Source organism: Onychostruthus taczanowskii, unplaced genomic scaffold, assembly GCF_017590055.1.
Source record: "Onychostruthus taczanowskii isolate IOZ18803 unplaced genomic scaffold, ASM1759005v1 scaffold9, whole genome shotgun sequence".
In the NCBI taxonomy this organism is placed as follows: domain Eukaryota; kingdom Metazoa; phylum Chordata; class Aves; order Passeriformes; family Passeridae; genus Onychostruthus; species Onychostruthus taczanowskii.
In genome coordinates, this window is record NW_024506993.1 from 142,178 (window position 1) to 170,017 (window position 27,840).

At 41.2% G+C, this 27,840-nt stretch overlaps 2 protein-coding genes and 1 pseudogene across 2 annotated transcripts; all 3 read right to left on the reverse strand.

Annotated features, from left to right (window-relative positions):
- Positions 1 to 360: 360 nt before the first annotated feature.
- On the reverse strand, positions 361 to 14,056 carry RBSN (rabenosyn, RAB effector). The gene is made up of 11 exons (XM_041425781.1): positions 13,759 to 14,056; positions 12,371 to 12,511; positions 10,475 to 10,575; positions 9,798 to 9,843; positions 9,542 to 9,703; positions 8,410 to 8,651; positions 7,518 to 7,588; positions 5,748 to 5,834; positions 5,216 to 5,318; positions 4,708 to 4,782; positions 361 to 3,818 (listed from the first exon to the last, which is right to left on the reverse strand). Exons 1-11 carry the CDS (start codon positions 13,919 to 13,921, stop codon positions 2,736 to 2,738), a joined length of 2,274 nt encoding a protein of 757 aa, XP_041281715.1. The 5' UTR covers positions 13,922 to 14,056; the 3' UTR covers positions 361 to 2,735.
- Positions 13,942 to 14,922, reverse strand: LOC121347250 (annotated as a pseudogene).
- Positions 14,923 to 22,733: 7,811 nt separating this feature from the next.
- On the reverse strand, positions 22,734 to 24,666 carry TRH (thyrotropin releasing hormone). The gene is made up of 2 exons (XM_041426028.1): positions 24,474 to 24,666; positions 22,734 to 23,625 (listed from the first exon to the last, which is right to left on the reverse strand). Exons 1-2 carry the CDS (start codon positions 24,664 to 24,666, stop codon positions 23,051 to 23,053), a joined length of 768 nt encoding a protein of 255 aa, XP_041281962.1. The 3' UTR covers positions 22,734 to 23,050.
- Between the last annotated feature and the right edge of the window lie 3,174 nt (positions 24,667 to 27,840).

Sequence of the window (27,840 nt, forward strand, 5' to 3'; positions counted from 1 at the left end):
TAGAAACAGTTCAGAGTCTCATTTCCAGCAAGATACAATTTTTGCAGTTGATATAGCAGCTCAGAAGCACTGATCCAGTCAGGAACATCAGCAGGAAAGAAGAATGGTATACGAAAGGTAAGTTTTACAATTATCAAAAAAACCCCTTCTGAATCACCACCGTTTCTGCCTCACCAAACAATTACACCGTCCCTGTAATATGGATAAACGTGATACATTGTACTCTACTGTACAGACCTTTATGTCAGGCTTATCAAGTCACTGTAGAACTGTATTGCAGCATTTCTGAATTCACAGCTGAATACAAAATTTCACACTGATGCAAGCATCCTGTACAAACTGTCAAGGACAAATACAACACAAAATAAACATGTTGTTTTATTTAATCTCTTTTTACAAAGTTTTCATATGGAGTAGTGCATGCAATTGTAACAAAAGTCCATGCTAATTATGCTAATTAGTTATAGAGCTTTATGCTTAAGACATCTTCATTCCCTTGTGCCCTGCAAGCCTTACAGCAGTACCTATACCAACAAAGGTCTTCATGTTAGAGACAATTTTAGTATTAGCTGTCTAGTCTATCACAGTTAACACTGACAAAGATCATGAGGTATCCTAGTCTGTTATCTGCTTGTAAAAATAATGTATTACATATACAATAAGAACACTTCAGTTATTAGTGTATTAGCCAGAAAATATAAACGAGGCAGGATAGTTGCAACAAGGAAAAAACCACTTTTTAATGTGAAAGCTGAAGCCGCTGAAACATTTTTTCATGTTGATACCTAAAAAAGCATTAGGTTAGAATGCAAACCTCCTGACTAGCAACCAAGTATGTCCTAAATAACTACCTTATACTTGTCTCTTAAATAATTCTAGGGATTCTGTTTAGCTATCAACAATTTTTGCTGCCTTCATGAATCTGGTGCCAAGCACCTATGTTCGTTCTGTCAAGACTTTTCAGAATCCTGCGTTCTTTCTTCTGCTTAGTGCAAAATAACACTTGAGAGACTAAATCAGCTCTAATTCATAATAAGAACTTCAGGGTCTTAACTACCCTTTTCTGCACACCTTTGAAAACCAGAATTAGGGCTACACCAGGCAGACCATCAGGCATCCGTGACTGGCTGGTCTGAGTTACTTCACCCCTTGCTAGTGGTATGAAGTGAGGATATAGGTGGCTTGGTCTTTTAAACAACAGTTCCACAAGTCCCTACCTCCACTTACAGCTAGGAACTGGAGTTCCTGCTCTTTAGGTAACAGCGTTACTTGTCTGAAAAATCTTAAGCAGTGTTGGGTTTACAGCTATGCCAATATCAGAGACATAATTAAAAGATATGACCCATTCCACAGAACTTCACACTTCTGAGTAAGCCCACTATTGTTAGTGCTATACAGTGTGATCTGCCTGATTTTCCTCTATTTCAGTTTAAAAAAAACCTTTTAAGATTAACTCACCACCACCACTCCTGCAAACAGTGATTCCTGCTAATGGATCTGTGACTCTCAAAGATAAAAATCAAAGCAGTTAGATTTCATCTTTCTCAAAAACCCTGCATTTGCCCAGCTGTAGGCCCTCCTGCATCACAGGTACTGGCTGTCACCTGGTCATCCCCTAGGCCACAAGATCACAAGAGGTCTTCAATCTGAAGTTCCTTACTTAAAACAAGTATGCCTGATTCTCATAAAAACTGAGGGGAATCTAACATGAGAGAGAATTGCCATTTGGCACTAATGCAGCTAAATTGTCTTCCAGCTTTCACAAAATTCCAGTGGCATCTCAGCTTTCCATTATAAACAATTTTTTTTGTTGCTTGGGTGCTACAAAATATTCCAGTCTCACAAATACAACAAACATGATCATTCTGTCACCCAGAGGATTTAAAGGAATGTGTAGATTCCATAATGTAATTAGCAATTGGAGCTTCACCTTTTATATTGCAGATAGAAGTGGTGTTGGCCTGATGCTCCTTTCCCTGGAATTTGAAATGAGCAAATGCTTGCTTCCTCATGAGCAGGTCTGAAGCCGGCATGATGCTATGACACAATTGTTTACACTCAGAGCAAATGGGAAACCAGAAGTGATGAAGCATCCAAATTTTACTTGGCAATCTTTATACAGACAATAAAAAGTTACTCATACTAAGATCAGCTAGAAAGTTTTTCTCAGTCTTAAGATCCCTTTTATGTATTTATTAGCATTGCATAAACTTGATCTGCGAGCCTGTACATTCAGCACCCCGGAGAATCACAGCAGCTCTTTAACATCACATTGCCAGAACACCATTAGCCGTTCAACTACCCTGGGTCAGGAGAGGATGAAGAAGTTTTGGAAAAGTTTTCATCTCTCTTTACTCAAAGCCACACTTGAAAGGCCAACACTACAGCAGAAAGCAGGAAAGAGGGCAAACCAACATTCCAACCACTTCCACATCATAGCTCCCTATTAGCACTTAACCCCTGGACCAAAATAAGCATTCAGTAAGACCAGTTAGCATTAAAAAGTGCTGTAAGGAGTTACTTTAAAATTTCTTACTCTAAGCTTTTGAGACCAGCAGCATTTCTCAGTAATTCTTTCTTCAAGACTGTGTAGTAGTGGCAATGTCTAAATGAAAGTGCTTTAAAGTCAGGATTCTCCCAATTCCCTCCTGTGAGCTGTACTCCTGTCTGTAAGTATCTGCTTTACCTTCCCACATTTAACAGCAGACTGAATTATTACACTGCCTATTGCTGCTTCAGCAGTTAGATTTCTCCTTCTGCTTTGCTAATGTGTGTTTCAGTTCCTTTAAGTTCTCTGTCAGTACCTCCACCTCATCCAGTCGTCCACTATGTTTGGCATCAAATATGTAAGCTTTAATATTATCTATCTGTTGGAGAAGCAGCTCTTCCTCTATAGCCTCCTCTCCAGAGATCTCACTGCCATCCTCCACTTCAAAGGGATTGATAGAGGATCCCTCTTCAAATGGATTCCCTGAATTCCAACTGCCCCCAGGCTTTTCAAATGTATTTTCATCCTCTTCAAAGGGGTTTGAAGTACTGCCAGGTGCTCCATTACTTTGTTCATCCTCCTCCTCACTTTCAAATGGATTATATTCTTTTTTATCGCTTTGCTGAGCTGTGTTAGAGAAAGAAACCACTGGAGAGGTGTCTTTGGCAAATGGATTAGCAGGATCTTCTACCTGAGGGGTATCTGCTTCATCCTCAAAGGGGTTTAGACAGGCTGGCTGATTACAGTCTTTGTCACACTGTGGGACATTCTGGGGTTTGAGTGTGAAGGTCGAGTGCTCTTTTGCTGGCAGCTGCTCAACAGCAGGAGTTTCAAAACTCGTGTCCCCTTTGATCCAAGTAACATCCAAATGCTGTTTGACTTCTCTGAAGTCTAAGGAGCGTGTCCTTGAATGCTGAGACGTGAATTTATGGTGCTCTCTTTCCCACTCTTTTTCACGAAGGACCTGAAGTTCCTCCCTCTGTATCTCCTCCTCTTCTGCCTGTTTTTTAGAAAGCTCAATAGCTTTCAGAGTTTGTTGTTGATCGTATTCATCCTGAAGCTGCATCAGGTTCTCTTGCAGCGTATGGACCTCATCTATCCTATTAGCTGCCTTTGCTTGCTTAATAAAGGATGTGATATTGTCAATCTGCTGAAGAAGTGGGTCTGCTCTCTCACTCTCTCTCGAAATGCTAGATGTGGGTAACCAGCCTTCAGATTTTTTGACTGTTCCTTTTTTTATGTGAGTTTCATCACCATTAACTGCAGATGCAGATATGGAGATAAACTCCTTCTGCTTTTCCTCTTGTTTTCCCTGTGTTTCAAGAGTGACCTAAACCGAAAAACATGTAGTAAGAAAACACCACAAGCTTGAAAATTTTCATTCTAAGTATCCATAGGTACAAGTTAGCTGATCTTAAGACATTGTTGGCTGGTGCTTAAAGGGATCAGCTGCCATTTTGGTTACTTTGCAGAAGATTCTTACTTTCATACTCTTCCTTACATGCCTCTCCCTTGAGTTTGTGATGATACTGATGAAAAATCGATGACATCTGCCTCTGCAAACTTGAGGGAAAGTAGGAGCAATAATTCTCTTTATAGAGGAAAAAAAATGCCTAATGCAGCTGTGCAAAGAGTGGTCTAGATTGATTTGGACATCAATCGTATCACATAGAACACATCAGTGTTTAAGATCACTAATATCACTTGCTTTTGGAGTGGGATTATTCTTATTTCTCAACTTATACCTCAAGATGAAGTTGGCTTTAGTTTATGATTAAAGATATACTCCCTCCTAAAGGAAAAAAAGCCTCTCCCCCTGCAGGGGCATCCTTATTCTACTATGTCCTTTCCCACCAACAAAAGAAGTTTCCAAATTCTACTTATGTGAGTGAATTCCTGAACACAATTTCCAAGTCAGTGTAAACTAACACACTCACTTCAGGGCTTGCTCTGCATGCACTGCAGCAGAAACAGTCTGTGCACCCAACTTCCTGCTGCTTTCTAGCAGTGTCCAGCTTTGTGCCCACCTACTTCTGTTCTGGGCAGAACAAAGCAGCAGCTAGGCAAATCCCTGGAAGAGGGGGTGGGACGATATGGACGAAAAAATAACAAACTGAAATCCAGTATTGAAGGCAGCTACTCACATCCCCACACAGCTCCCAGGCTTATATCTATGAGAAAGCCTGATGCAAGATGTAACAGATCCCAACCTGTCTTACCATATGCAGTCTTCTCTTCTTCAGTTCTTCATACTGATCCTTAGTTGGCAGCGACATTAGGCCAAGCAATTTTTCCTGGCAAAAATTGAAATATTTACAATATTGCTTGCAGGTATTCAGCGCATTTTTCAAGTCCTTGAGAAGAGAGATGCTACCAGCAAAAACCCCACAAACACACCTAAAATGCATCTACACTGCAGTCCCTGCTGCAGGTCTCCATGCACCTCTGCTGCCACAGCTGGGTGGGCTCAAACCCCAGCAAGAAGAAGAGCCAAGGCTCACAGACCTCTTGGGTTCCCCAGACCCAGTGCTGCTATAAGTGAAAGATCTGTGTTCAAGACAGCTTGTTTAAGGCTATCATAAGTCATTAGGGGAACTACAAAAAATGCAGAAAGCATATAGAACTAAGGCCCCTGTCAAAATAGCTTCAAACCACAGGGAGGCCTGGCAAAGAAGAGAACACTATCTAAAATGAACATTCATCTCACAGCACACATGCTCTATTTACCTGAACAAAAAGTGTAGCTGAATATCTTATCATTCGCTGAAGTTGTAGTATTTTAGGATGAGGTTGAGGATCTTCGTGCAAGCCCAGACTCAAAATCTTCTTACTGAATCAAAGAAAAGATACAGCCTGATCAGTTCAAAAACAAAATCAGGGAAAATGCCACAGAAGTGGAGAGACAATACTGGATTAAAGACTTCTGATGTTCCTTTAGATAACAGTTTTTTATATTAAAATTTGCAACACTTTCCACTCCCAGCCTTAGAAAAACAAAGAAACCCCAAACAAACAATTCCTTTCCCCTCAATGGTGCTGCTACTTGTTTCCTCTATGCTTACTTATTCCTACTGCAGAGGAATGCATGCATTTTAAGGCTGGAGAAGAAAGTAGAAATTGTTAGTGTACAGGAACAGCATCTACCTTTTCAAATGCTCTTTAAAACTGAGCAGACAAATTGATCATCCATATAATCAGTTAAGTCATAACAGAGATACCATACATGATGGGGGGAAAAGGGAAAGAGACAATCTTTTACCTCAATGCATCTATAAATTCATACATTTTTTGAATCTCCACCCTCAAGTCATTAGCATGATCAAGGCTGTAGGCTGACTCTCCAGCACTAAAGAATAAATAGAAATTTATTGTAAGCCATGCATCCAGTTAACAACATATACAACACTACTAGTTATTCCAAGATGACCAAGATTCAACAATGGTAAGAACTGCTAACACTAAAGGGCTGAATAATTTTATTTCAAGCTCATGTTTAAAAAACCTTTTCTTGTGACAAAAGCGGAAAATTACAATAATTTTGTGAACATTAACACTTCACAGAAGATAACTGTATTTATGATTAAATACAATTATTTAATCATATATATATATAATTATTGATACTTATATATTATTATTACACTTATAATATAATATATATATTATTAGTTTCTAGGAGAAACTGTATTCTAACACAAAAATGCCACTCTACAGGTAATATCTAAAATATATATATGCTTAGCAAATGTATCTATTTTGTGCGGATTTCTTTCGAGACAACTTGGCAGGAAAAATCTCTGAGTAACTAACTACACCTTTAAAGCACAATAGTGACCTCCACTAGCACTTGTCAGAAAGCAAAATACTATGTGAACAGGGTGTAGTATTTAAAATGCCAGTCAATGACCATCCACATGGGGACGCAATCATTGCAGGCACTTCACTAGAGTCTCCACTTTACTGATAAAACAAATTAGGACTTAGTGAGGAAAACACTTCACAAGTTTTTAGCTTCCCTGTCCTTTTGTATCTCAAATATAAATTATAAGAATCACTTTCTCAAAAGCAACTTCACTATCCATAGGATTCCAGTTTCCAGGGCACACTACTAGTAAGAAATCTTTAATTTCACCCATAACAAGCCTGTTGTTTTCTGACATTTACTTCCATTATCCAGGACATCTGTGTTTTTACTTTTCTCCAGCTGCCAAGCCACATAACCCAATCTTTCATAAATTCGTGACAAAAAGCAGTAACATCTTAGCAGGCTTTTCACTTTCTGTACTTCTTCCTATTGTGAGGAGTGTTTTTACAAAGCACTTTCGTTATTAATTTTTCTACAACCAACAGATCTAAAGGACAGGTATAGCAATATTTATTAACTTTTCAAAAGGAAATGCTTCCTAGTCAAAGACCAATGTTTGTATTTCTCTCACTATACGAGCCAAAAGTATATCTGGCAACCTCCTGCAGGTAGAGTTGGAGGGACTTAAGTTACCCCAGTGAGAGAATACTACTGCAAGAAATTATGCACAAAACTGAAATACGAGATTGTTGCTCACCCAGTGCAGCACAGGGTACCCAGCTACACTCAGAACAACAGGTAAAGGTGCTTTGCACAGAACAGAAGCGTTCTAATGATGTGCTTCTGCCAGCACTCCTTGGAAGCCAGAGCATCCCAGCTGACAGCAACAGCTTACTGCAGCTGTTTTGAAGAGTCTCATTTACACAAGAATTGTAGCCTTGTACTTCCTTTTTTTTGCAAAGATGATGTGTTGAAGTATGACAGTAATGCCTCACTGGGAAGTGGCTTTAAAAAATTAATAAATCTAACTTCTTGGTATGTTACCATTAATAATTAATTCAGTACACTTTGTTTGAAAAGCATCCAGAAGACAAGAGATAATGAAGCACTGATTTTTCTTTAAGTTTACACACTCTTGCAGCCTTAGTACACCACTTCCTTACTACTTCTCACACCTAGAGGACAAATACAAGTATTCACTACATAGCCAGCAATGGGACTTACTTTAGTGATTCTGCCATCCTTATGTATTCTGGTGCTTTCTGGTCAACCTTCTCCATGCAGAGTCGGAGTTTCTTGTTATAATATTAAAACAAAATGTATAAAAAAAGAACAGATATTAAAACACTAATGCAAGAACATGTTGGCATGTTGAATCTTTTCATGTTGCTTGTGCAGATTTGAAGTTAACCATGATGAAAAGCACTTTAACTGTTCAGGATGAAAAGACTCTCCAGTTATCTCCAGAACACATATGGCATTGTCAGGAACAGACAAAGACTCACTGTACCACTACAAGGTGGACTTTGAATCTTGAAGCTGTTTGAATGGCTGACTTGGACAACTTCTAGCCTTACATCTCTTCACCAACAATAGCACCAACAAAAACTTCCACTAATACAAACCAGGGGAGTTTGTGGACTCTACTGAAAGGTATCTGGTGATCATCAGTACCTGCTGCGAAGCATTTGAATATAATGTTGATAGAGATGGTGCAAAAAATGCATTTGTCATCAGTGTAAAGACTGATGGCAACAGTGGTGACATTGAGCCCTATGGTTCCAGGGCAGTCCACCAATCAAATGCACAGCATATCACTCACTGGTTTAAACAAGTTCACAATTTTGAGAGAGAGGCATGTCTGAACTACTAGTTCCAGATGATGAGAATGAAGATGTATATTAAAAATATGTATGAAGTTAACGTGGGCTGTAAATACTATATGGCAACTGACTCCAACATTTCAGATATGTCTTGGCTACATGGCATAAACACCCAACAGTCTCTTCTAACACAAGTCAGTATTAAGTCATAGAGTTTAGACATGAGGTAACAAGCTGCAAGTCAAGTAGTGACCACTGCAGACATGTACGCTGTAGCACAGAGCTCGACTTACCTCATAGAGTTTCACAATCTCTGGTGTGTATTCCTTCTCATCAATCTGTTGCTCTCTTTTCAACAGGGTGTCTTTGCAGTGCTGACAACAACGGATTCGTTCATCTTCCTTCTCATCCAGAACAGAGCTCACGCTGCTTATGCTGCTAATGCTGCCACGGCGGGAGCCGTGGACACTGCTGGGTGAGGAGTTCGGGCTTGTGTGAGAACCCAAGGCTTCTTTGCTGGCACTAGTCAGTTTGCCTGAAAGTTATACACAGGTAATTTTACAGTAACTGGAGAAGCCAACAGATTTTACCAACACAAACAGACTTTTTAACAGAAAATTTACATTCAGGTGGTACTAAAAAACCAGGTTGCAAGAGTCTGCTGAAAGACGTGCAAGGATTGCATAACAACCACCACTGCAAGTCACAATTTGGGTCTTCACTGCAAATCTTGCTGTATTTAAAACTAGCTAGAGAGCAGACTGCTGAGCATCACCTACATTGCTTATGCCTAGAAGCATTCTCATGTTTGAGCCTGCATGTTTGAGTCACAAAACAATGTGTAGAACAGGTATGATAATGGCTTCCAGGCATTGTGCTTGCACACTCTGAATGGCACAGTTAATGTCATTTATCTCCACAGAACATACAGTCTCCTATCCAGTGCACCATGTAAGAAAAATAAAAGTTTAAAGTCGTTCTTAAAGACCTACACATGAATTTCCCTAAGTTGTTCTCCCAAGTTCTAACATCTGGACAAAACAGGGAAAACTGGAAATATCCACAATATTTTCAAATGTCAGGAACCTTAGCAGTTCCTGAAGTTAATAGCCCCATAGTACTCAGCAGAATACCTTAATTTACCAGGACTTACTACTTTTGTACTACTTAGTATTTATTTAGTCTTATGACTATTACTTCTAGTAAATTTTTCAGTGTTATACAACACTTCCAAATCTGAAGAAGGAGAAAAAGAATGGAGAAATAATTCCTTGTATTCTGCTTCACAGACAAGTGTCTGCATGAAACTGAATGAATTTTTCTGCAGAGCCAGACTATTACCAGCGTATTTTTTTCTAATGGCAAAAAGCCAGGATGCACCCTAAGTGAGCTAAGAAAATGAAGATTTAACTCTACAGTACTTACTTGCCAAAGGAAGACTGACAAATTCCATGCACTTCTTGCACATAATAGACCCACAAAGACGGCAGTGGTGACGTCTGTTTCGGATACTGAACTTACTGCCACAGTCTGGGCAAAATGGAACATCCTGATCACTGACCCAAGGCACAACAGACTTCTCTATAGCTGTGAGCAGGAATACACACCACATAAGTGTTCAATTGATACCTCAGCTGCTTAAACTATAGGGGCAAATAGTCTCAGGTAAGCTCACACTAACCTCTTATTTTAGCTGACTCAGTGTTTGCTCTGTCAAATGATGTAAGCTGGTTGAAGATAAACAATATATTCAAGAAAATTATACTTTGCAAGGAAAAAACCCAACACAACTCAGCCCAACAAGAAAAAGAAACCTGATATTTTTAAGAGAGAGGAGCTTCAGCTGGTTTTACACCAGACTTGTGCAACTTTCATTTTTTTCCTAATTCCATGTTCATACCAATGCTAAACAATGACTTATCAAACCTGTACAAATCAGCACATTTTGGACATAACCCTTATTACAGCCAACATTACTGCATGTGAGCCAAAATGCAGGTGTACCATTGGCAGATTTTGAAGAACAAGAGGCTGGAAGAATCATGACAAAAATACTGGGGAGCAATTTAGTAAAGTAAAACATGGAAAAATAAATCAGGAGAACAGATGGCTCTTGAAGCAAGTGGAAGTAGCATCTTCAGTTTGAAAATGGTGCATAGAACCAGAAATCATACCCATGGCACAGAGTCAAATCATGCACAGTTCTCAAGGTAATGTCTACAGAGAGTCACAGTTTAGTATTTTTTATGAAGTGTATTCCTAGATAAGTGGACACACTTCATATGGAAATATCTTTTTTTTTTTTTTTAATCTAGGAAACATTTAGAAGGCTGGAATATTAAAAAGCACCAAATTTACCTTTTCTAACCTGATTATTAACTTATTGACTTCAACTACATAGTGATCAATCCTGGCTGCTCGGTGTTTCTTGAATTCAGAAAGATGGCTTCTCATAGCACCTGCAGGGATAACAGAAAATTGTCCTGGTCACACAAGTACTCTGTATGGATTTAAACGCCACTTGAAAGACAGATGTCTCTTCCTTTCACCATTTATTTCTTATGTTCAAATTCGATTTTAAAGACACATTGGAATCCTACATTTTCACAGTGCTGCTGTAAATAAAACATGCTAGTTAAAGACTAATAGTCAGGCTAGCAACAAACAGTGTTTTACTTCTACTACAGGAAACAAGCAGCACTATGTTAAAGAGAAAATCTGCAACGATTTTTTTTCTCCATCTTCATTTGTCAGTTACTTTTGGTAAGCTGTTACCTACTAGTAGTGTTCTCAAAACCAACTCCCTTAAGTTTCCTGGCTACATGTTGAGCGAAGGGAAGAGACAAACCCAAGGATTACTGGAGGTCTCTGCAGCAGAATTTTGTTTCAGGTTTCTGATCGTCTCTCTACACCTTTAGGGGCCTGAACCAAATCCTTGATGACAGTTTAGGTTTGCAGAAAACTGGTCACGGAGTATTTAAAAGAACTATACAGCATCTCTAAGACATGTACAATTCATAGTTGATAACACTGGTTTAAGATTACTCCTTTCCCAAGTAACATGGGTGAGGTATTCAAAATCAAAGTTATAGACAAAAAACTAAAGACCCCGAACCAACCAAAAAAAAAAAAATCTTTCTTCTAGCTGGTACAACTCAAAATCAGATGTTGCTTTTTGATGCAACCTATGTAAATGTGAGAATCTCACTTCCTCATGCTAATGAAGTAACCAAAAATCTCCAAAGATGCATTCATAGTAGTGGAAGAGTCCCTCTGGGTGACTGATTTAAGCCACTGCTTTGGAAACACAATCCCTTTCACTGATCCATCAAATCACATGCCAAAATCCCTATGATTCATGTTCTCAATGCTCATCAGAAAGCAGTTCTCACTCCTCTAATGTTCATAAACCTTCTCCGTAAATTTATTCTTAGCTAATATTTACACTATGATTGCTGCTCAAATAGTTACAAAGTTAAAAGTAAAGAAATATACAGAACACAGATCCAAAGGACTCAGTCCTAGCCTGTCAGCACCACAGTGGAAACTTTCCCAGGATCCACAAAAGATGGTGCTGCTTCCTTCTCCAAAAATAACCACAGTATTTCAGTTATAGTACAGGCAATTGCCAGTAGCAGTATTTATAATTACAGGCTCAGTCAGCTTATCATTGAAATTCTACAAATGTAGATTTATATTCAAAGGAGTGGAGTTTGTTGGTTGTTTTTTTTAGCTTGGTCTTTTTAAAGTAAGCCCCCCTTTTAATAAGAGGTGATTGCCTCAAATCCAAGGAAAAAACTGAAAGTTTAAATAGGTGGATAATCTGTTTGTTAAACATGCAAACTAACAACTACTTCAAGTGTAGCCCAAAAGCTAGAGATTTTATATACTTATAACTTATCTTTTAATTAGTGGATTATGTGTTTTGTAAAGTCACAAGATGAAGCTAGCTGCACAGAGGTAAACAGATTAAACACATCTCAGCAGGACAGCTACAATGACATGACTAACAGCTACTTGAAGGCCAGTTTGGGTACTGATTCTACACATGTCTTTTCTTCTCCCCATGAACTGTGTTTTCCCCACATTCCACCCAATGCAGATAGGCTGCTCAGTCTGTGCAAACCATAACCCCCTGCTAGCGAATCCAGTGCAGCACAGACACAATTCCAAGCCACTTCAGCAATACTGCAGCACTTTCCTAATTCAGTTCAAAACTTATCCCCACTGTGTACTGCTTTCTAGCTCTCCTACCTACTTCCTGGGGCTCCCACATGTATGGATCTACTCCACCATAGCTGAATGACTCATATCGTTCCTGAGATCCAGAGTCAGTTCTGTCATCTTCTTGTTTCAGCAATTTCTTCTTTGCTCTTTTAGCCTTCTGGACTAGATCTGAAAAAAAAATAAACCCAAGTTATCTAACATATCAGGTAGTCACCAAATATTTGTCATGTGAAGCCAGTATAGAATATTCCTCTTCTTTTAGCAGAAATCTTTTTCCTGGATAAATTTATCCTCAAAACATTCTTAGAACAAAAATGCAGTTCAGAGCACCACAGATGACACAAAACGCTCTCTGCTGTCTCTCATAAAGCAGCATGAGGTCCTAAGGACAAGACAGTAGATTAAAACACTCCACTGTCAGCCTTCACTGTAAAATACAACATGTCTTAAACTATGGGACCTGTCTCCCTGCATGGGGCATCATATAGTTTTATCTTAATTCTCATAATTCCCTATTATTTTCTTCAGAGTCAAGGACGTTCAACACATCCTTATCTTACTGCACAAGCTACCAATTTCCAACTTCAGGGTGCTTGTACACATAAAGACTTTTTCAAATACTAAACAGCCCAGTGTTAGGGTAATGGTTTCACCAAGAAAAGTGGTTAATACTTCAAAAGTCTCTCTCAAGACAAAAAAAAAAAAAAAACTAGCATACTAAAACCAGAGTTTGCAGGGACCACAGAGAATTATTGCTAGATTTTAAACATTCTTATTTCAATATAAAATGACATTGGGTACACAAGGGGGTAAAAAAAGGAAAATAACTTAGTAAAACAAAATTCAAAGAGACTTTCCAAACACTACTGGAAGGTGGAAATCCATAACAGATATGGAACACTCCCAGCATCTCCTGCCAGCTCCACCACCCACATGCTTTTCCATGTTTTCGCAATAACAACAGTTCTTAACTTCACACTTTAACTGCAACCACAGTTTTATCTACTGTCAAATAAGAAACTAATGAACTGGAACCTGACAAGTACCAGATTCCCCTTATTCTCCACAGTCTTCAAGTAATTCTTGGGTATTCACTGGGTTAGTATAATTTTGAGTTTTCAGATAAAAACAAACAAAAATCCCAAAAAAGGTCAATAGTAAAAATCGTGCATAAAATGAGACATTTGAAGAGCAATGTCCTTTAGCTCCTACCTTAGAATCAATTTATAGAAAGTATCGGGAGAAGGTAAATACTATGCTTGGCCCAAGGAGATTTACAAAGAATGGAACTGCATACCTCGCCTGTAAGTCACTTCAATTAATATTTTATTATTGTCAGACATTTGGGAGCACTCGAAGCACAAGCAGGGATTTCCCCCGGCCAAGCCGAACGCGTCTACCGCGGCCGCCCTTACTTCGGAGCTGCGCCCTGACGTCCCGGTCTTCGCCGGAGTGCTGCTCCTCGTAGTGCGCCTGGAGCTGCCGGAACGCCTGGAGATCCTTCAGGCACAGCGGGCACAGGAAGCCCTCGCGCACTTCGCTCGGGTCCCCGAAGGCCGCCGGGCAGCCCGACGCCATCGCGGCCGCGCGTGCCGCCCTCACCGGCTGCCGGGATGCGGGGGCCGCATCGTCCTGAGGCACTGCCTGAAACGAGCCAGGCCAGGGCCGTGCGACCGGCGGCGCAAGACGGGGCGGGAAGGGCCCGAGCCGGGCGCGAGCCCCTCCGCGGGCTCCCCTCCGCGGGCTCCCCGCCCGGTCCCTCCGCGGCCCCGCCGCGCCCCGCGCAGGCCCCGCCCGGGACAGGAGAGAGGCCGCGCAGGGAGATGGGCGGGGCTTGAGGCGCACCGCCCGCCGGGGGAGAGGCCGCTGAGGGCTGCTCCGCCCGCCTGAGGGTCCGTGGGCCAGGGAAAGCCCAGGAACGGCCCGGGAAAAGCCCGGGGCAGGGTCCGCCTTACCTCAGCGCCCGGGCGGCCGGTGACTGTCTCCAAAGCAGGGCGGCTGCGGCCTGTCCCGGCTGCCGGGAGCGGCAGAGCGCGGCTGAGGGCGGGGCGAGCGCTGAGCCATCGATGAGAGGAAAGGGCGGGGCAAGGAGGGCTCGTCCGACGCGGCGGGGGCTGCCGAGCGCAGAGCTGTCGATGGCGGGCGGGAGCCGAGGGCCGTTGTGGGGCCGTTGTCCCTTCTGAGGCCGGGCCCGCTCGCTGTGTCCGGCCACCTTGCAGCAGGCCTCCGTGACGGGGCCGTTGTCCCTTCTGAGGCCGGGCCCGCTCGCTGTGTCCGGCCACCTTGCAGCAGGCCTCCGTGACGGGGCCGCAGAGCTGCGGCGGAAGAGTCCTCTCGAGGACGGGACGGCGCTGTCACGAAGGGGAGATGCGTCCCGCCGCTGCCCGTTCCCGCCCGGTGCCCTGGGGCCGTTCCCGTAGCACTGATGGGGCTGTGCTGTGTGTCCTCGCCGCTGGGCACGCTCAGGAGGGTCACCGCTGCCAATATCAACACGCTCAACGTTCCTTTTCCCAGCCTACCGAACCTTCCTGAAGGAAGTGCCCCAAAACTGCTAACCAGAGCAGCCGGTGAAGTACTTAGCCACAGATGAAGCCCAGGAATCCACCACTTGCCTCCTGACAAAGAGCTGTGTAAATCAAGGGCAGGGCATTTTCAGTGCCCCCTTCCTGATGCCAGCTTTTGTTTAGTCTCAGCTGGCAGCAGTCCCTTCTCTCACACACTCCCAATCAAATAGAAACAGTAGGAGCGTGTAACCGCACTTCGGCTTCGTGTGTTAGAATTACAAGCTCTTGGAGGCGAGATGTTCTTACGTACCAATGCTATTTACGCTTTAGTCCTGTCCATCAAAAGTGGACTTTGACTCAGCATGCCCTGCTCTTCTGCCCTCCATATTAAGCCCTTTAAAGCCTTTCCAGCACGGATCGTGATGGGTGAGGAGGAAGAGAACGAGCCTGAGGGTCAGTGTCTTCGAGGATTCGGCTGCTGTGGTGTCATGCCCCTGGATTTGCTGGAGACAGGCAGTTTCCTGGCGGTAAGCCATACCTGTGCCACCAAGTGGCACCGGCTGCCTTTCTTGTTCCTTGCTCCTTTTGCCCTCAGTTGAGGCCAGTGAGTTATTCTCACTGAGCAGTGAAAGAACGCTACATGACACGCGTGCCTCTAGAACTGCAAGATCCGCGTAGGCGCAGAGCTCTCAGGGAGGTTTCTGTTGGTGTTTCAGTTTTCTGATTCCTGTTTCATGAGCGTGGTTTGTCACGAGTGTGTGGGGAAGGGGCGGGTGAGGGACGGGAGCGTGGCAGTCACTAGGTGGCACAAGGAGCCCGTCTGAGAGCAGCCCTGGTAAAGGCTTTTCTCCCGCCTGTGTGCTGTGAGCCCTGCTGCCCCGGGCAGTCCATCCTCTCTTGCCCTTCCCAGGTAGTAAGAGTCAGGCGTGTAGGGAAAAGCGAGGCTGCACAGAACAGCAAGCTCTTTCTTCAACCCTCTCCACAGCTTCAGTAACTGCTCTTTTTCAAAAATAAAGTGTTAAAGGCTAATTGAAGTGGTAAATAGAACAATTGAAGTCTGGTAGCCTCCTGTTGGGATACAAACCGTGCAGTGAGGACTGTCTGCAGCGAGTTGTGAGGAGGATGGTGGCATGCTTGGGTGCACACAAGAAATCAAACATTTCATTGTATCTTCAGTTATTTGTGCTCCTTTGCATGTTCTACATTTGACCGCAGATATGAGAACACGTCTCACCAAATGAATCTTTTTCAAGTACTGATAAAACACTGTGTAGTGTCAATCACTTTTGAAAAGAGAAATTTCATTCAACATTTTTAAAGAAAAATGCCACTTGTTTGCCTGTTTCTGAATATAAGTGGACTTTATCCCTTCCACTTCATTTGTTCCCCATGAAGTGACTGCACCTGCTCAATACGATTTGGGTCTTTATGTGGGTATTAGACTTACTGGGAATATCTCTGAGTCAATTAGAGAACTGATACTACAAAATTAGGCCAGATGCAGTGATGTGTGGAATGGTATCAGTTTGCTCCCAAAGGGAAATTTGAGTTTCTGTGTCCCTTAACAGGTGTTGAGCATGATCTGGTTTTGTGCTGGTATAAACAAGAAGACTTTGGCTACTGTTATTTGGTCAGTCTCATCACACTTCCCCATACAGAGAGCGTTCACAAAGTGAAAACATCCAGATCAGTCTAAAGCAATTCAGTTTACAGTGCTTCAAAAATTAATTTGTCTTCATCCAGCTAGTTGCAATAGGAAGAGGTATTTGGGGACAAATTAAACCTTGCTGCATGTTATCATTAGGTCGGATGTGACATACACACACGTGATCAGGGTTCAAGAAGAAAAAAGTTTTTATTCTGCGTGTTTTCTAGCTTATATACTTTTAACAAAGCATGATCTTAAGTCATTAACTGCATCACAATAACTTATTCTATTTATTGGTGTAAAGCAATTAATGTTAATTTAATTGGCAAAAGTTTTACAGAAACTTCATAAGGTACGTATACACATCTACTTATGCACACAGCTTAGCTTACAAAAATATTCATGTATCTTTTCTAATCTGTTTCTATGCTGACGGCCTTGTGTTTTTCTTTGCTATGGATACACTTGAAAATCATCAGTTGTTATTTCTTCTGTTAACTCAGCTTTACTTGTAGGCCAGCTGTCGAGCCCCTCCATACCTGCAGTTCTACAGGTTCTCTTGGGGACTGCATTTGTGTCAGTAATGGCTCACAGAGAATGAATGCAAACAAGCAGTAGCACAGAAGGACTCGCTCCAGCAGCCAAGTCAGACCTGTATGGCCCATCCTGCTGCTGGGATATAGAAGCTCAGATGACAAAACCCCACGTCTGTTAGGTAACTCCTCCTCTGCCACAGTCAAGGTCCTTTGCAAACAGTAAGAAAGTAAGCAGTAAAATATGTCTGTGAGTTGTGATAACTCTTAACTGCGAATTTTAGGACCTGGTCTGTTGCTAAGTTGGTAATTGCTACTGATGTCCAAGAGGAGAAATTTCAGTGGGCTGAATTTTGGAATACAGATGAAAAGGGGGACCCAGCTGGCCCCATAGCCATGGCACAGCTCAGTCAGAAATATGTTCCAGTTGGGGTCATTTGTGTTCTTCAACTTCTTGTAATAGCTTCAGTACCATTTGGAATGTTTGATAATGGAATCTGACCTCAGCACAGGAGAGGTAAATGCAAAAGATACTTGTCTACTTCTCAGGGTATTCAAGTGGAATGTTTTTTACAAACATAGTGAAAAAAAGGTTTAAAATACCTGAAATTTAACAGCATTGAGTTCAATATAGACTCTCTAAACAGAGTCTAAGCAGAGTGAAAAATCAGACTGTTCTTGGGAAAATCAGAATGTTCTTTGTAAATATTCTCTAAACGAAATGGTCGCTTAATTTAATTTAATGCAGTTTTCTAAATTTTCCTGAATTCAATTTTGTAATTTAATCATAGATTTTTAAAAAATTCCTTTCAAAATTCCTAACATTGAAATGGGTAGTACAAAACTCATCTTACAGTGTTAATGATCTTTAATTTTAATTTATCAGAGGAGATGTTTTTGTTTGTTTGTTTAGGTGGATCTGATTTCCTGTATTTTTCATTTTGTTCAGAGAACTAAAATATTTTCATGTTGCTGTTCATTTTACCAAAGCTCATATATTCAGTATACTCAAGTTGCTTATACTAAACATTTTGATATATAACAAATCTGTTTAATTAGTCTGTGTAGACAGGATAGAAGCTACATTTCCATGCCAAATCCATTATTTTTACTGTGTTTGCAGTCTCATCAATCCAGACTGACAGCCTCATGGTTTGTAAGAGTGGCAGCTGACTACTCATTGAGCCCCTTTTATCTGATTTTTTGATTAACTGCTTTGTTACCTGCAAGCCAGTCATCATCTCAAGTTTGACTGGTCCCTTAACACTGCTGAATAATCTGTCATATTGGTCCAGAGTGCCATGGAGTGGCAGCATTTACATAAAGTAGGTGAATTATAAAGAGGAGAGATGGAAAGATTCAAAATTCCTTTGCATTTACATTTAATTTAATGGATTACTCTGTAAAAGCCATACACCACAATGCTTGGATTCCATTCAGGGCTCATTTCAAATGTCAAGTACACCACATTTGGGTGCTGTCTCTTCTAGCACTCTCATCTTCTCTTTTGTCTACAGACTTGTGCAGCAAGCAATGCCCTTCTTGAAGACAGCATGTCTAAAAGCAATAAGTAGAATACCTCTACCAGCTGGTATTTGACAGGGAATGATTTATGATTTTTTTTGTAGGGTTATTATTGCTCTCTTTTTCAACACCACTTGCTTGTCCAAAGAGATTGCTTTTTGTCTTGACTGTTTTGGCTCAGAGAACCTTTCATAAATTCTTACTATATTTTTCATTTGTCTAGACTTTTCTACTCTTCCTCTTCTTTTTTCACAAAGCTTCTTCAGACACCTCACACAGTACCAGCTTCAAAATCAAGAGGGAATTAATGGTGGAAACATAAGCTTCTCTGTGAAAATTACTTTAAATCAGCAATCATATTTCAGGCAGACACTTCAGATCACTAGTTTTCTGAGTCATAATCTAACATTTTTCCCTATACCAATCAGTCTATACTGCATATTAATGACATCCATTATAGAGAGAAGATGGCAATGAACTAGCTGTGGCATGTTGGATCCTTGTTTACCTGCATTCCATTTTGTAGGAGTATTTGTGCAATCTATGAAGTCCAGATTCCCCCTTTTTCCAATGCATATGAACAGGAAGAAAGTGAGGAAATATTAGCTGTAAGTGAGGAACTGAGGTGTTCCTTCAGTCACCCCTTCTGTGACATACTGCTGTCTTGTCTGGACCACTGGCTGTCAGTTCAAACCACAGTGTCTGAAATGAGTTCAAGAGTGGTTTCATCCTTTGGCTGGGATCCTTCCATTGTATTGGTATCTGAATGCCCCGTATCTACCAGAAACAGGTATCCTGCTCTAGCATACCAATACAATTTATGATCTACTAACACTCCTTCAGCCAGTGTTCCTTCCATCTCGTGGAAGGAGACAAGGTGAATTGGCTGGTAGCTGACAAATGTTCTTTCCTTGGTTTCCTTCTTAGTACTTTTAAGCTGTATTGGTTTCATCAAGGAAGCAAAGAACGAATGTCTTCACACAAGTCTAAAAGTAGTCTGAAGGCAGGTACATAAGCTCATTTTTCTCAAGGAGTTTCCCATCTGGTTTTATTGAAGGTGTGTCCAACCTTTCCTCATTACCCTGCAGGGTTGTTTGTGCTGTTCCTGTCAGAAGGGGAAGAGAGGCTTCTGCACTTCAATGCTGATAGTCCACATACAAATTTCCTAAAATCAAAAGGACTTTCCTGTCTTCATTTTTTGTGTCATGTCTCTGCACAATCTAGACCTCACACAGTCTCATCCCTCTTGCATTCTCCACTTGACTTCTTTCAATCATATTTTTTATTTATAACGATGTCCTGACCTGACTGATGCTTTAAAGTTGCACCTGACCTTTTAATGTTAACTGAGTTTCCAGGCAAGCAGTGACTATACTTCAGGTGTGGTTATGATGCTGTTTTCAAACTTTCTTCAACTAATGAGCTATTATAAGTAGTAATAAAGGTGTTTGTTGGGGCCACATATCCCTTGGAAACACTCAGCCCATGCTAATTACAGTGGGTCGGTAAAGAGGTCAAGGCTTATAAGTGTGTGGGAGGGGGCATTGAACAATGATGCTGAGAGATTTTGAAAATAGTTGCAGGGAATGTTAATTATACAGCTGGTTCACATGAACCAGCTTCTCCACCCATTAAAAACAAAACTCATTTTGGAGACACTTGTAAAATCTGTGCTTTATGAATCAAGCTCCCTTATGTCTCAGTAACTGGTAATAATACCCAGATATTTGAAACTGCAATGGAATCAGCAAAGAACTCATCTGTGCAACGTGGGTTTAGTCTCAATTAAAGCTAGAAATAAGATTTTGTGTGACTGTGCTGCCATATTAGAGCCATTGCACAGCTTTGCTCTGTGGATTTAATTCAGATTCTGCAGATTTTTGCTACTGACTTCCATGACCTTTGGACCAAGTCTGCTGCTGGTTTGTTCTCATTCCTGAAGAGCCCCAGCCTGTGTGACAGACAGATAGTGCACTTCCTCTGGGAACAGTGCAGCTCTAAGGCCTGGTTCTGCAGTTGTCACAGTGTGAGTGACAGAGCAAAGCTAGTTACTTGTGGATGTTTGCATGGCTATTAAATTCTCTTAAGTTCTAATAAAAAGTGACAGTGAGGAGAAGGTATACAATAAAACTAAGATGATGAGAGAGAGATGTGCAATTAACTAATTCTTACGTTATAACTGAACAGTATGTATGTATCTGAGTTGTTCATATTACTAAGATATTGCACTATATTTACTATTCAAAGAAGCATAGCATTATAGGATAAAAGCTGTCTATTTTCTGCTTAATTTCTTAGCCAAACTCCAGAGCCAAAAAGCTTTTAAGGTGTAGATAAATCTGAGAAATACTTAACTTTGAACTTGCGCTTGTGTGTGCTTCATAGTCACAAAAGTGTGAAATCCCCTGTGGTGGTCAATGCTCTGAGAATGATGTCTGTAGGAGAAAGAGTGTACTTGCCTGTTAGTATGTCTGCACCACCGCAGGAAACAGGAAGAAATTAATAAATAGAGATGAAATTTTCATGCAGATACTGGGAGAAAATGTCCTTTTGGTTAAAACAAGAATTGGACAATTTGGAATACTGGAGTGGGTTAAAAAACAAAAAGGAACTTTTGAAATATGTAATCCTTGCTGTCACCCATATTTGCCCAGTTGATATTTTTTATTTTGTGTTTTTCACTTATTTTGAAGATTTCGTAGCAAGTAGTGTTCCCCAAGGTTTAAGAAGCATTTGTTCACTGCCAAAAATGGTATATGAAATGGTATTCTTCAGGGAAATCGGTTTTTCCCTGATAAAATGCAAATGAAACATTTTTAAAAGCTTCATATACGGAAAGTGTGCTGAAGGAAGTTAAAGTATATGGAATGTCCCCACTTATCTTCTCTAAGGGTTTCTTCAGCACTTTTTTATTAGAAACCCCCTGTCAATAGATGATGTCTGTCCATTGTCACATACTGAACATCATATTACCTCCAAAGGTAGAAATTGTTTGATAGACCACGTTAAGTGTTGATCAGCTTGTGAGCATCTAACTTAAGTGAAATTTGGGAGATGATGAATTGTTTTTCTTCAGGGTAGCTAAACTGATTTCTGCAAAGCTGACTTTTGCAACTGAGGAGGAGTTCCAAGTCAGCTAATGTGTCTCAATGCTATCAAGGTTGAACCTTTATGGAAAATATACTCATTTGTTCATAAAAATAACATTCTAGCAAAATACACTATTTGAATGTCTGTACAAGAAGTGATATGAGTAACAGTGTGCTCAGTAACTGCACATTAATTGCAAAAATCAGTAAATCTATTGTTTAGACCACAAACAGGAAATTGGCTTCTTGTCAAGGTCCCTGTGAAGTCGGTGACACAATTGATGTGAGTTTCGCCCAGATGGATAATTACGTGTGTCATACAGGTGGAAGATTTTAAAAGGGAGTCCATCATCCTTCCACTTCAGTAATTAAATAGTTTTAAGTACAAGCATGTGCTGACCACCAGCATGCAAAGAGATTGTACATAAAAAAATACCCTTTGATGTTATTTTTTTTAGCTTGAGTTGGTTGTATGTTTTTCGCACTATTGCAGTGTGTTTGCACAACCAGTAAGGACACCAGAGTTGACTATTCTTGTTTATTGAATAATTCATATCAAATAAACAATTTTGTAAGTCTGACCACAGAAAGTAAAAGCATTCCTTTGAGAGGAGAGAAATCAGAAATCCTCACTGCAAGGGAAGGATCTCTTCTTGCTTTATTATTAAATGCCTAAGGAGAAGGCATGATTTCAAGTGTGGGCACACCAGGGTGGGAGTTCTTGTGTGAGCTGTACACAGTCAGGGGCGTCACAATGTGTGCTTGAGATGTTCAGGGATGCATTAACCATTTGCACTCTGTAGCCTCTTAGGTGAAGAGGGTTTTCCTGTGCCAGTTCCAAGACAAACTATGAAGTCACTAATTTATTTTGCTCCAGTTGAAACTGTTCCTGTCTCTCTATAGTGCTCACTGTCTGGACAGACTGTAGTGTACAAGGACTCAGGTGTCCAGAATGTTATCATTTAGAACTGAAAACCTGTTCTATTTAATTTGGAAACAGTTGGCATATGTTCTTTTTTCTTCCTCACTATTTACTGATTTCACTGATGTGAGATGAAATCATATAATTATTCTGCTTCAGTAGCGTCAGAACAGAAATTTAACAGCCTGATTTATTTTATTTAGGAACAAACAGTCAGATTATTCCGGGGTCTGGGCTCCTAAGAAAATAAGTACTCTTCCTAAAGTGGGGGAATTTAAGGTTCTCAGTACTTGCCTGTTCCATTCAGATGGGTCCTTTAGTTCCTTTGCTTTAAGTGTGTGACAAAGCCATTAACTTGGATGGGAGCATTAACACACTGAAAGGTAGGTGCGGAGGTCAGCAGCAGGAAGCCAAAAAGGAGTGAAGGGGATGTTTTGGTGATCTGGCAATTTACTTCACCAAATGCAAGTGCTACACAATTATTTTCTCACTCCTCTGTTTCACTTTCCCATGCTGATCTCTTTCCTGGGTGCTGACGCTTTTCTTCTACCCTGTCTCTGCTAACATCTACTAAATCAAGCAACAAGCTGCCTTTGTGACAAGTGAGTGACTCCTGAAAATTGCAGGGACCTGTGTCATCTGAGCTGTCAGAATTCCAGTGCCTTTTTCCAGGATGCTGGCGTTTCTCATCGTATACATCTACCCCATAATTCCAGCCTCTTTTGCTAGGACGCTGGGGCTTGTGCATCGGATATCTTCTGCCTGGCTGTTCTGTTTTGGATAACTCGTTCATGTAAGTTAGCTGTGCCCTAGGACTGTAAGCAAACTGATCCAACAGTGACTTTCTGCCGGGAGGCTGTCGCCCTTTCAACCCCAGATAGATATCAAGGTCATCTTCCATCTCCCTTTTTCCTGGATGCTGCCTCTTCTGAATGTCACCATAGGATGCCTCTTCCTCAACATCTCTTTTTCCAGGATGCTGTCTCTTCTCCAGGTTACTTAGGTACTTTTTCCCAGGGTGTTGTCTTTTGGAAAGCCGTTGTAGCAGAGGGGTGTTTGATTCTGTCCAAGGAAAAGAATAAGGTTAATAAAACACCATAATCCTCCCTAAGGAATTTGAGGAGCAGGATCATAATCTGCTGCTTTTTGAAAGCCAGCTCAGTATTTCCAGCTACCAGTCATAACACAATTGGTATCTCTTACTCATTCTTAGGCTCTTTTTAATATTTCAGTGCTTGGATCAACACAACCAATTCTGAGCATTGATGTGAAGAGGGAGAATGGCTTTTCCTGTGGGCATCTGTGGCCAGCTCGTCTTCCACTCTGGAAGGGCCCGGTGCTCCTGTTTGCTGGCAGGTACCTCTGTGCTGTTTCTTGCAATCCCTGAGTCTGATCTTCCCCTGCTGTGACTACTGGTAGCAGAGCATCTACAAGGTGGGAGGTGCAGACACTGGAGCAGGCTGTAGCATTCCCAGCTGTGGAAAAAGCCCGTCTCTGTTGGGGGGTAGGAACCAGTGGATCAAGGCAGTAGGTGAATGGCAGCACCCCCACCTCGAATTTACATTAGGTACAGGGTCCACAGCTGCAGAATGTGCTTCATGGGACCTCTTAGAGCTTCCCTAGGGAATACCTGCTGAACAAGCAGGTTTTATGTGGCAGGCTTCTACTTTTTTATTGTGCAGCAGCTGCTTAATGATAGTACAGCCTTTCCTGAGCGAAGAGATCTTCGAGGAGAAAGCATCTGTGAAGAACTATCTGTCACTGTATTGCAGCAGCCCTCTTATCCTTCCCTTCCCCGTACTTCCAGTGCTAAGCATGAACATTGAGAACTGGAAATCATACATTGGATCTAATGATCTCAGTCAAGTGCTATGCCATCACCAAATGGGTGTCCCCAGTGAGATATGTACCTTTATTAATCTCTTCCTTTTCAGCTTTCTTGAGGGCAGACTGAAGAATGAGGCTTTCAGATCCCTGAAGGATGTAATCCAGAGGACTTTTTCCCATGTTCTCACTCTCCTCTGGAAGGAGATGTCCCCCGTTGAAGCAAACACCACACGAGGTCAAGCAGAGGAGTAGCAGTGGCAGCTGGATGGATGTCATTGTGGGTTCCTGCAACTTCCATTGGACAGAGAACAGGGGAGGAGGATGGAGCAAGCAAACCTAGCAATAACCGCAATATTCCAAACACTGAAAAACAAATATGGCACTGCTGCAGGGACTGAAGTCTCTTAGGGTCTTTCCTCATTTCTATTACTAACCTCTCAGTTTGTTTTTTATCCTTCACAGCATCTAAACTCCTCATAATTAAAACCAGGTAGTTGTTCATTTTTCTGGCAGAATAAATATGATATGAACTTCCTAAGGCACAGGTGATTCTGAAAAACAGTGATTTTACTCTGCCTTCTGCCAAGAGGCAAACATAATTTCCCCCTTGAACTCTGTATGCACAAGGTATAGACATCTATATCTGCTGCCTCCATCAGGCAATTCCCTTTGCTAGAGTTAATTTTAAAATGATACTGAGATTAGCAGCACTTCCATTCCACCTTTAATTAAAGCCAAACCTAAATGATCCACTAGTTTTTTGCTATCTTTTTCTATACATTCAAAGTAGCCATGTGCCTGGGTATTTGTCAGGCTAAGAAGACAGCTGTGCTCTGTGTGGCAGGGAGATTTCTTGCGTGGAAAGAAATGAGGGAAGTACTTTATATTTTTTTCAGAGACATAATAATAATAATGGTATCCTCTATTACCTCTTGCCCAGATACCAAGTGTTTTCCTATTTCTTCTAGCTAGCACTGGATTTCCAACATGCTTAGGGATTTATTTTACAGTAAGCAGAGTTCCTTCAGTAGAATGGAATACATCTTTAATACTACTAAAGCAGTAATTTAGTTTAAATGTATCTTCAGAACATAAAAGAAATGCACAATTTTATGAAGTCCTACAAATTTCCCAAATAGAAAATGAGTTCATTTTTATTGGCAGGCTTTTGTCAGTTCTGATGAAATCCTTGAGTAACAGTCCTAAGAACCTCACACAGGCAATTTGACTCAGAGCAATCTTTAGACAGAAAGGTAAAATCTGCTAAAAAGGAAATTATTTGATAAATTACCTGATTTGTAGTTTCAGATTTTTGCTTGATGCATCTGCCAAGTCCTTTAAAGCTGTTTGTGCACCTGAGCTTCAGTTGCCCTTTTGCTGCTGCAGGCACACAGAGTGTCCAACAGAAGCGTTGCTGTGTGCTCTCTGCACGGCTCACGTCTCTGTTCTTATAGTGTACTGCCTCTGGACCCTTTATGCAAGCAGCTCTGAGGTAATTTAGGGGATATGATGTGGGGGTTTTTTGGTTGTTTTTTTTTACTGCTCTCAGAGAGGTGCATTTTGTATGCATTTTAAGATTCACACAGTTATCTGCTGGCCTCCGTATATCCATGCTCGGCTCCCAGAAACAGTTATTTTCCCATTCTCTAAAGAGATTATGTTGAACTTTATGTAACTCAGCATAAAGAAAAGGAGGTTTTCTTTGCTTAACAAAACTAAGCTTGTTTGTCCTCTATTAAGCAAGTGTTTTGGAGTAAAAGCAGAGAGGTAGGTAATTAATTAGGCTAGGGAAGAAAGACAATGGCAAAAATGTAATGGATTAGATTTAAATAAGTGTATACCCTGGGTTCTTATTCTGAAGGACACTATACGTTTTCTGGCTCACAGTTCCATATTTTTTTAGCATAGGCTTCCACAAAAAGTATTTTAGAATATGAGGTGCATAGCATTAAATATTGAAATATGTTTACGTTGCTGCTATGTGCTTCAAAAAGCATGATACTATTGTAACTTGAAATAAGACTCCCTGTCTTTAACCTGCTGGCTGCATAAGATACTGCTGCACACAGTACTGCTCGTACAGGGTGGACAACTCCTTGGCATTTCCTAGGTGTAGTAACTCCATAAGGTCTCTCAGGTATGACACCTGAGTTTAAACAGTTACTACATTGCCCTATAAATGAAAGCGGGCATTGATGAAATGGGAAACTGCCTGGTTTCATTCTCCTGAAAATCTGCCTCTTGACACTTTTGAGCTTACTTTTAGAGAACATGTGTAAAGTACTGTGTTACAATTACATCCCCATGTAAAGCTCCTCAGCAGGTGCAAAATTATATGCATACTGCAATGCCCAGGACTTCCAGTCTGGCCAGCTTTGCCTCTTTGCTCAGACTTATTTTATCTTATTTTGGACTCATTTAGTAGGGTTTTAATGCTTTGTTTAAAGGGAGAAACTTAAAATTCAGCACCTCAAAGAGTCAGGGTTTTTAATGAAAAATGTCCTTTTCCTATTTCACAGCTGGAAAACTTTGATTTTATTATGATATCCTTTTTTTTACAGTTCTGATTTGCTTTTTTCAGGGTACATTTTTTTCAGTTTCATTTTTCCTACAGGTGATTTTTCTATTTAAAAGATTTCTGGAGGTTTGTTTTATAAGTGTAAATGTTCTTTCCTCCCCCTCACTGCACAGTTACTCATGGCACTCAGATGAATTCATGGGTAGGAGGGAGAGTTTGTTTTCTCAAACTCCAAAGTGTTCCAAGCTATACTTTTTTGTCTTGTCACAACTGCATTGACACCCCAGACTTGCTCAGAGCTTGTGTCAGCACAGGGTTTGGCTCCCAGTCCACATCTAAGTCTGTGGTAGGTTCTAGAATTGCACAGAGATGTTGAACTACCACATTTCACACCTAAACACAGCATTCAGTATCACTGTGATCCTCAATCCTTTGTCCAACTGCTGTATTTTATCACAAGTGCATCAAGTCCCTTGATCTTTTGTGTCAGCTCTGTTGAGGAAGTTCCTGAATTTTCTTTTAAACATTCTCAAGGGCACCCCAGCTTCTCAAGGGGCTTCTAAATGAAGAAACTGGGAGGCAGACAACTCCTCCAAAACCAGAGTCAGACCCATACGTGTGATCCCTGAGGATTGAGGTGTGTGTTGCTCCCCTCTCCAGCTTGCACGTGCGCGTGTTGCTGGCTGCCCTCACTCACCCGTCACCGCTGGTGTCCCCACTTGTGCTGAGCTTGTCCAGCTCAGTGCTGGTGTTCACAGCACTGGGGCTGTCACTGGGCACAGACTTGGTCCCTAAAAAGATCTCAGAGGGGAATAATGAGAAAATCTGCTGCTAGCCCCAGACTCATCTTTGTTTTAAAGAATATAGACACACGTTTTGTGCAGTCAGTCAACCATGGCATCGTGAAGTCAGGGAGAAAGTTCTCCTTGGCA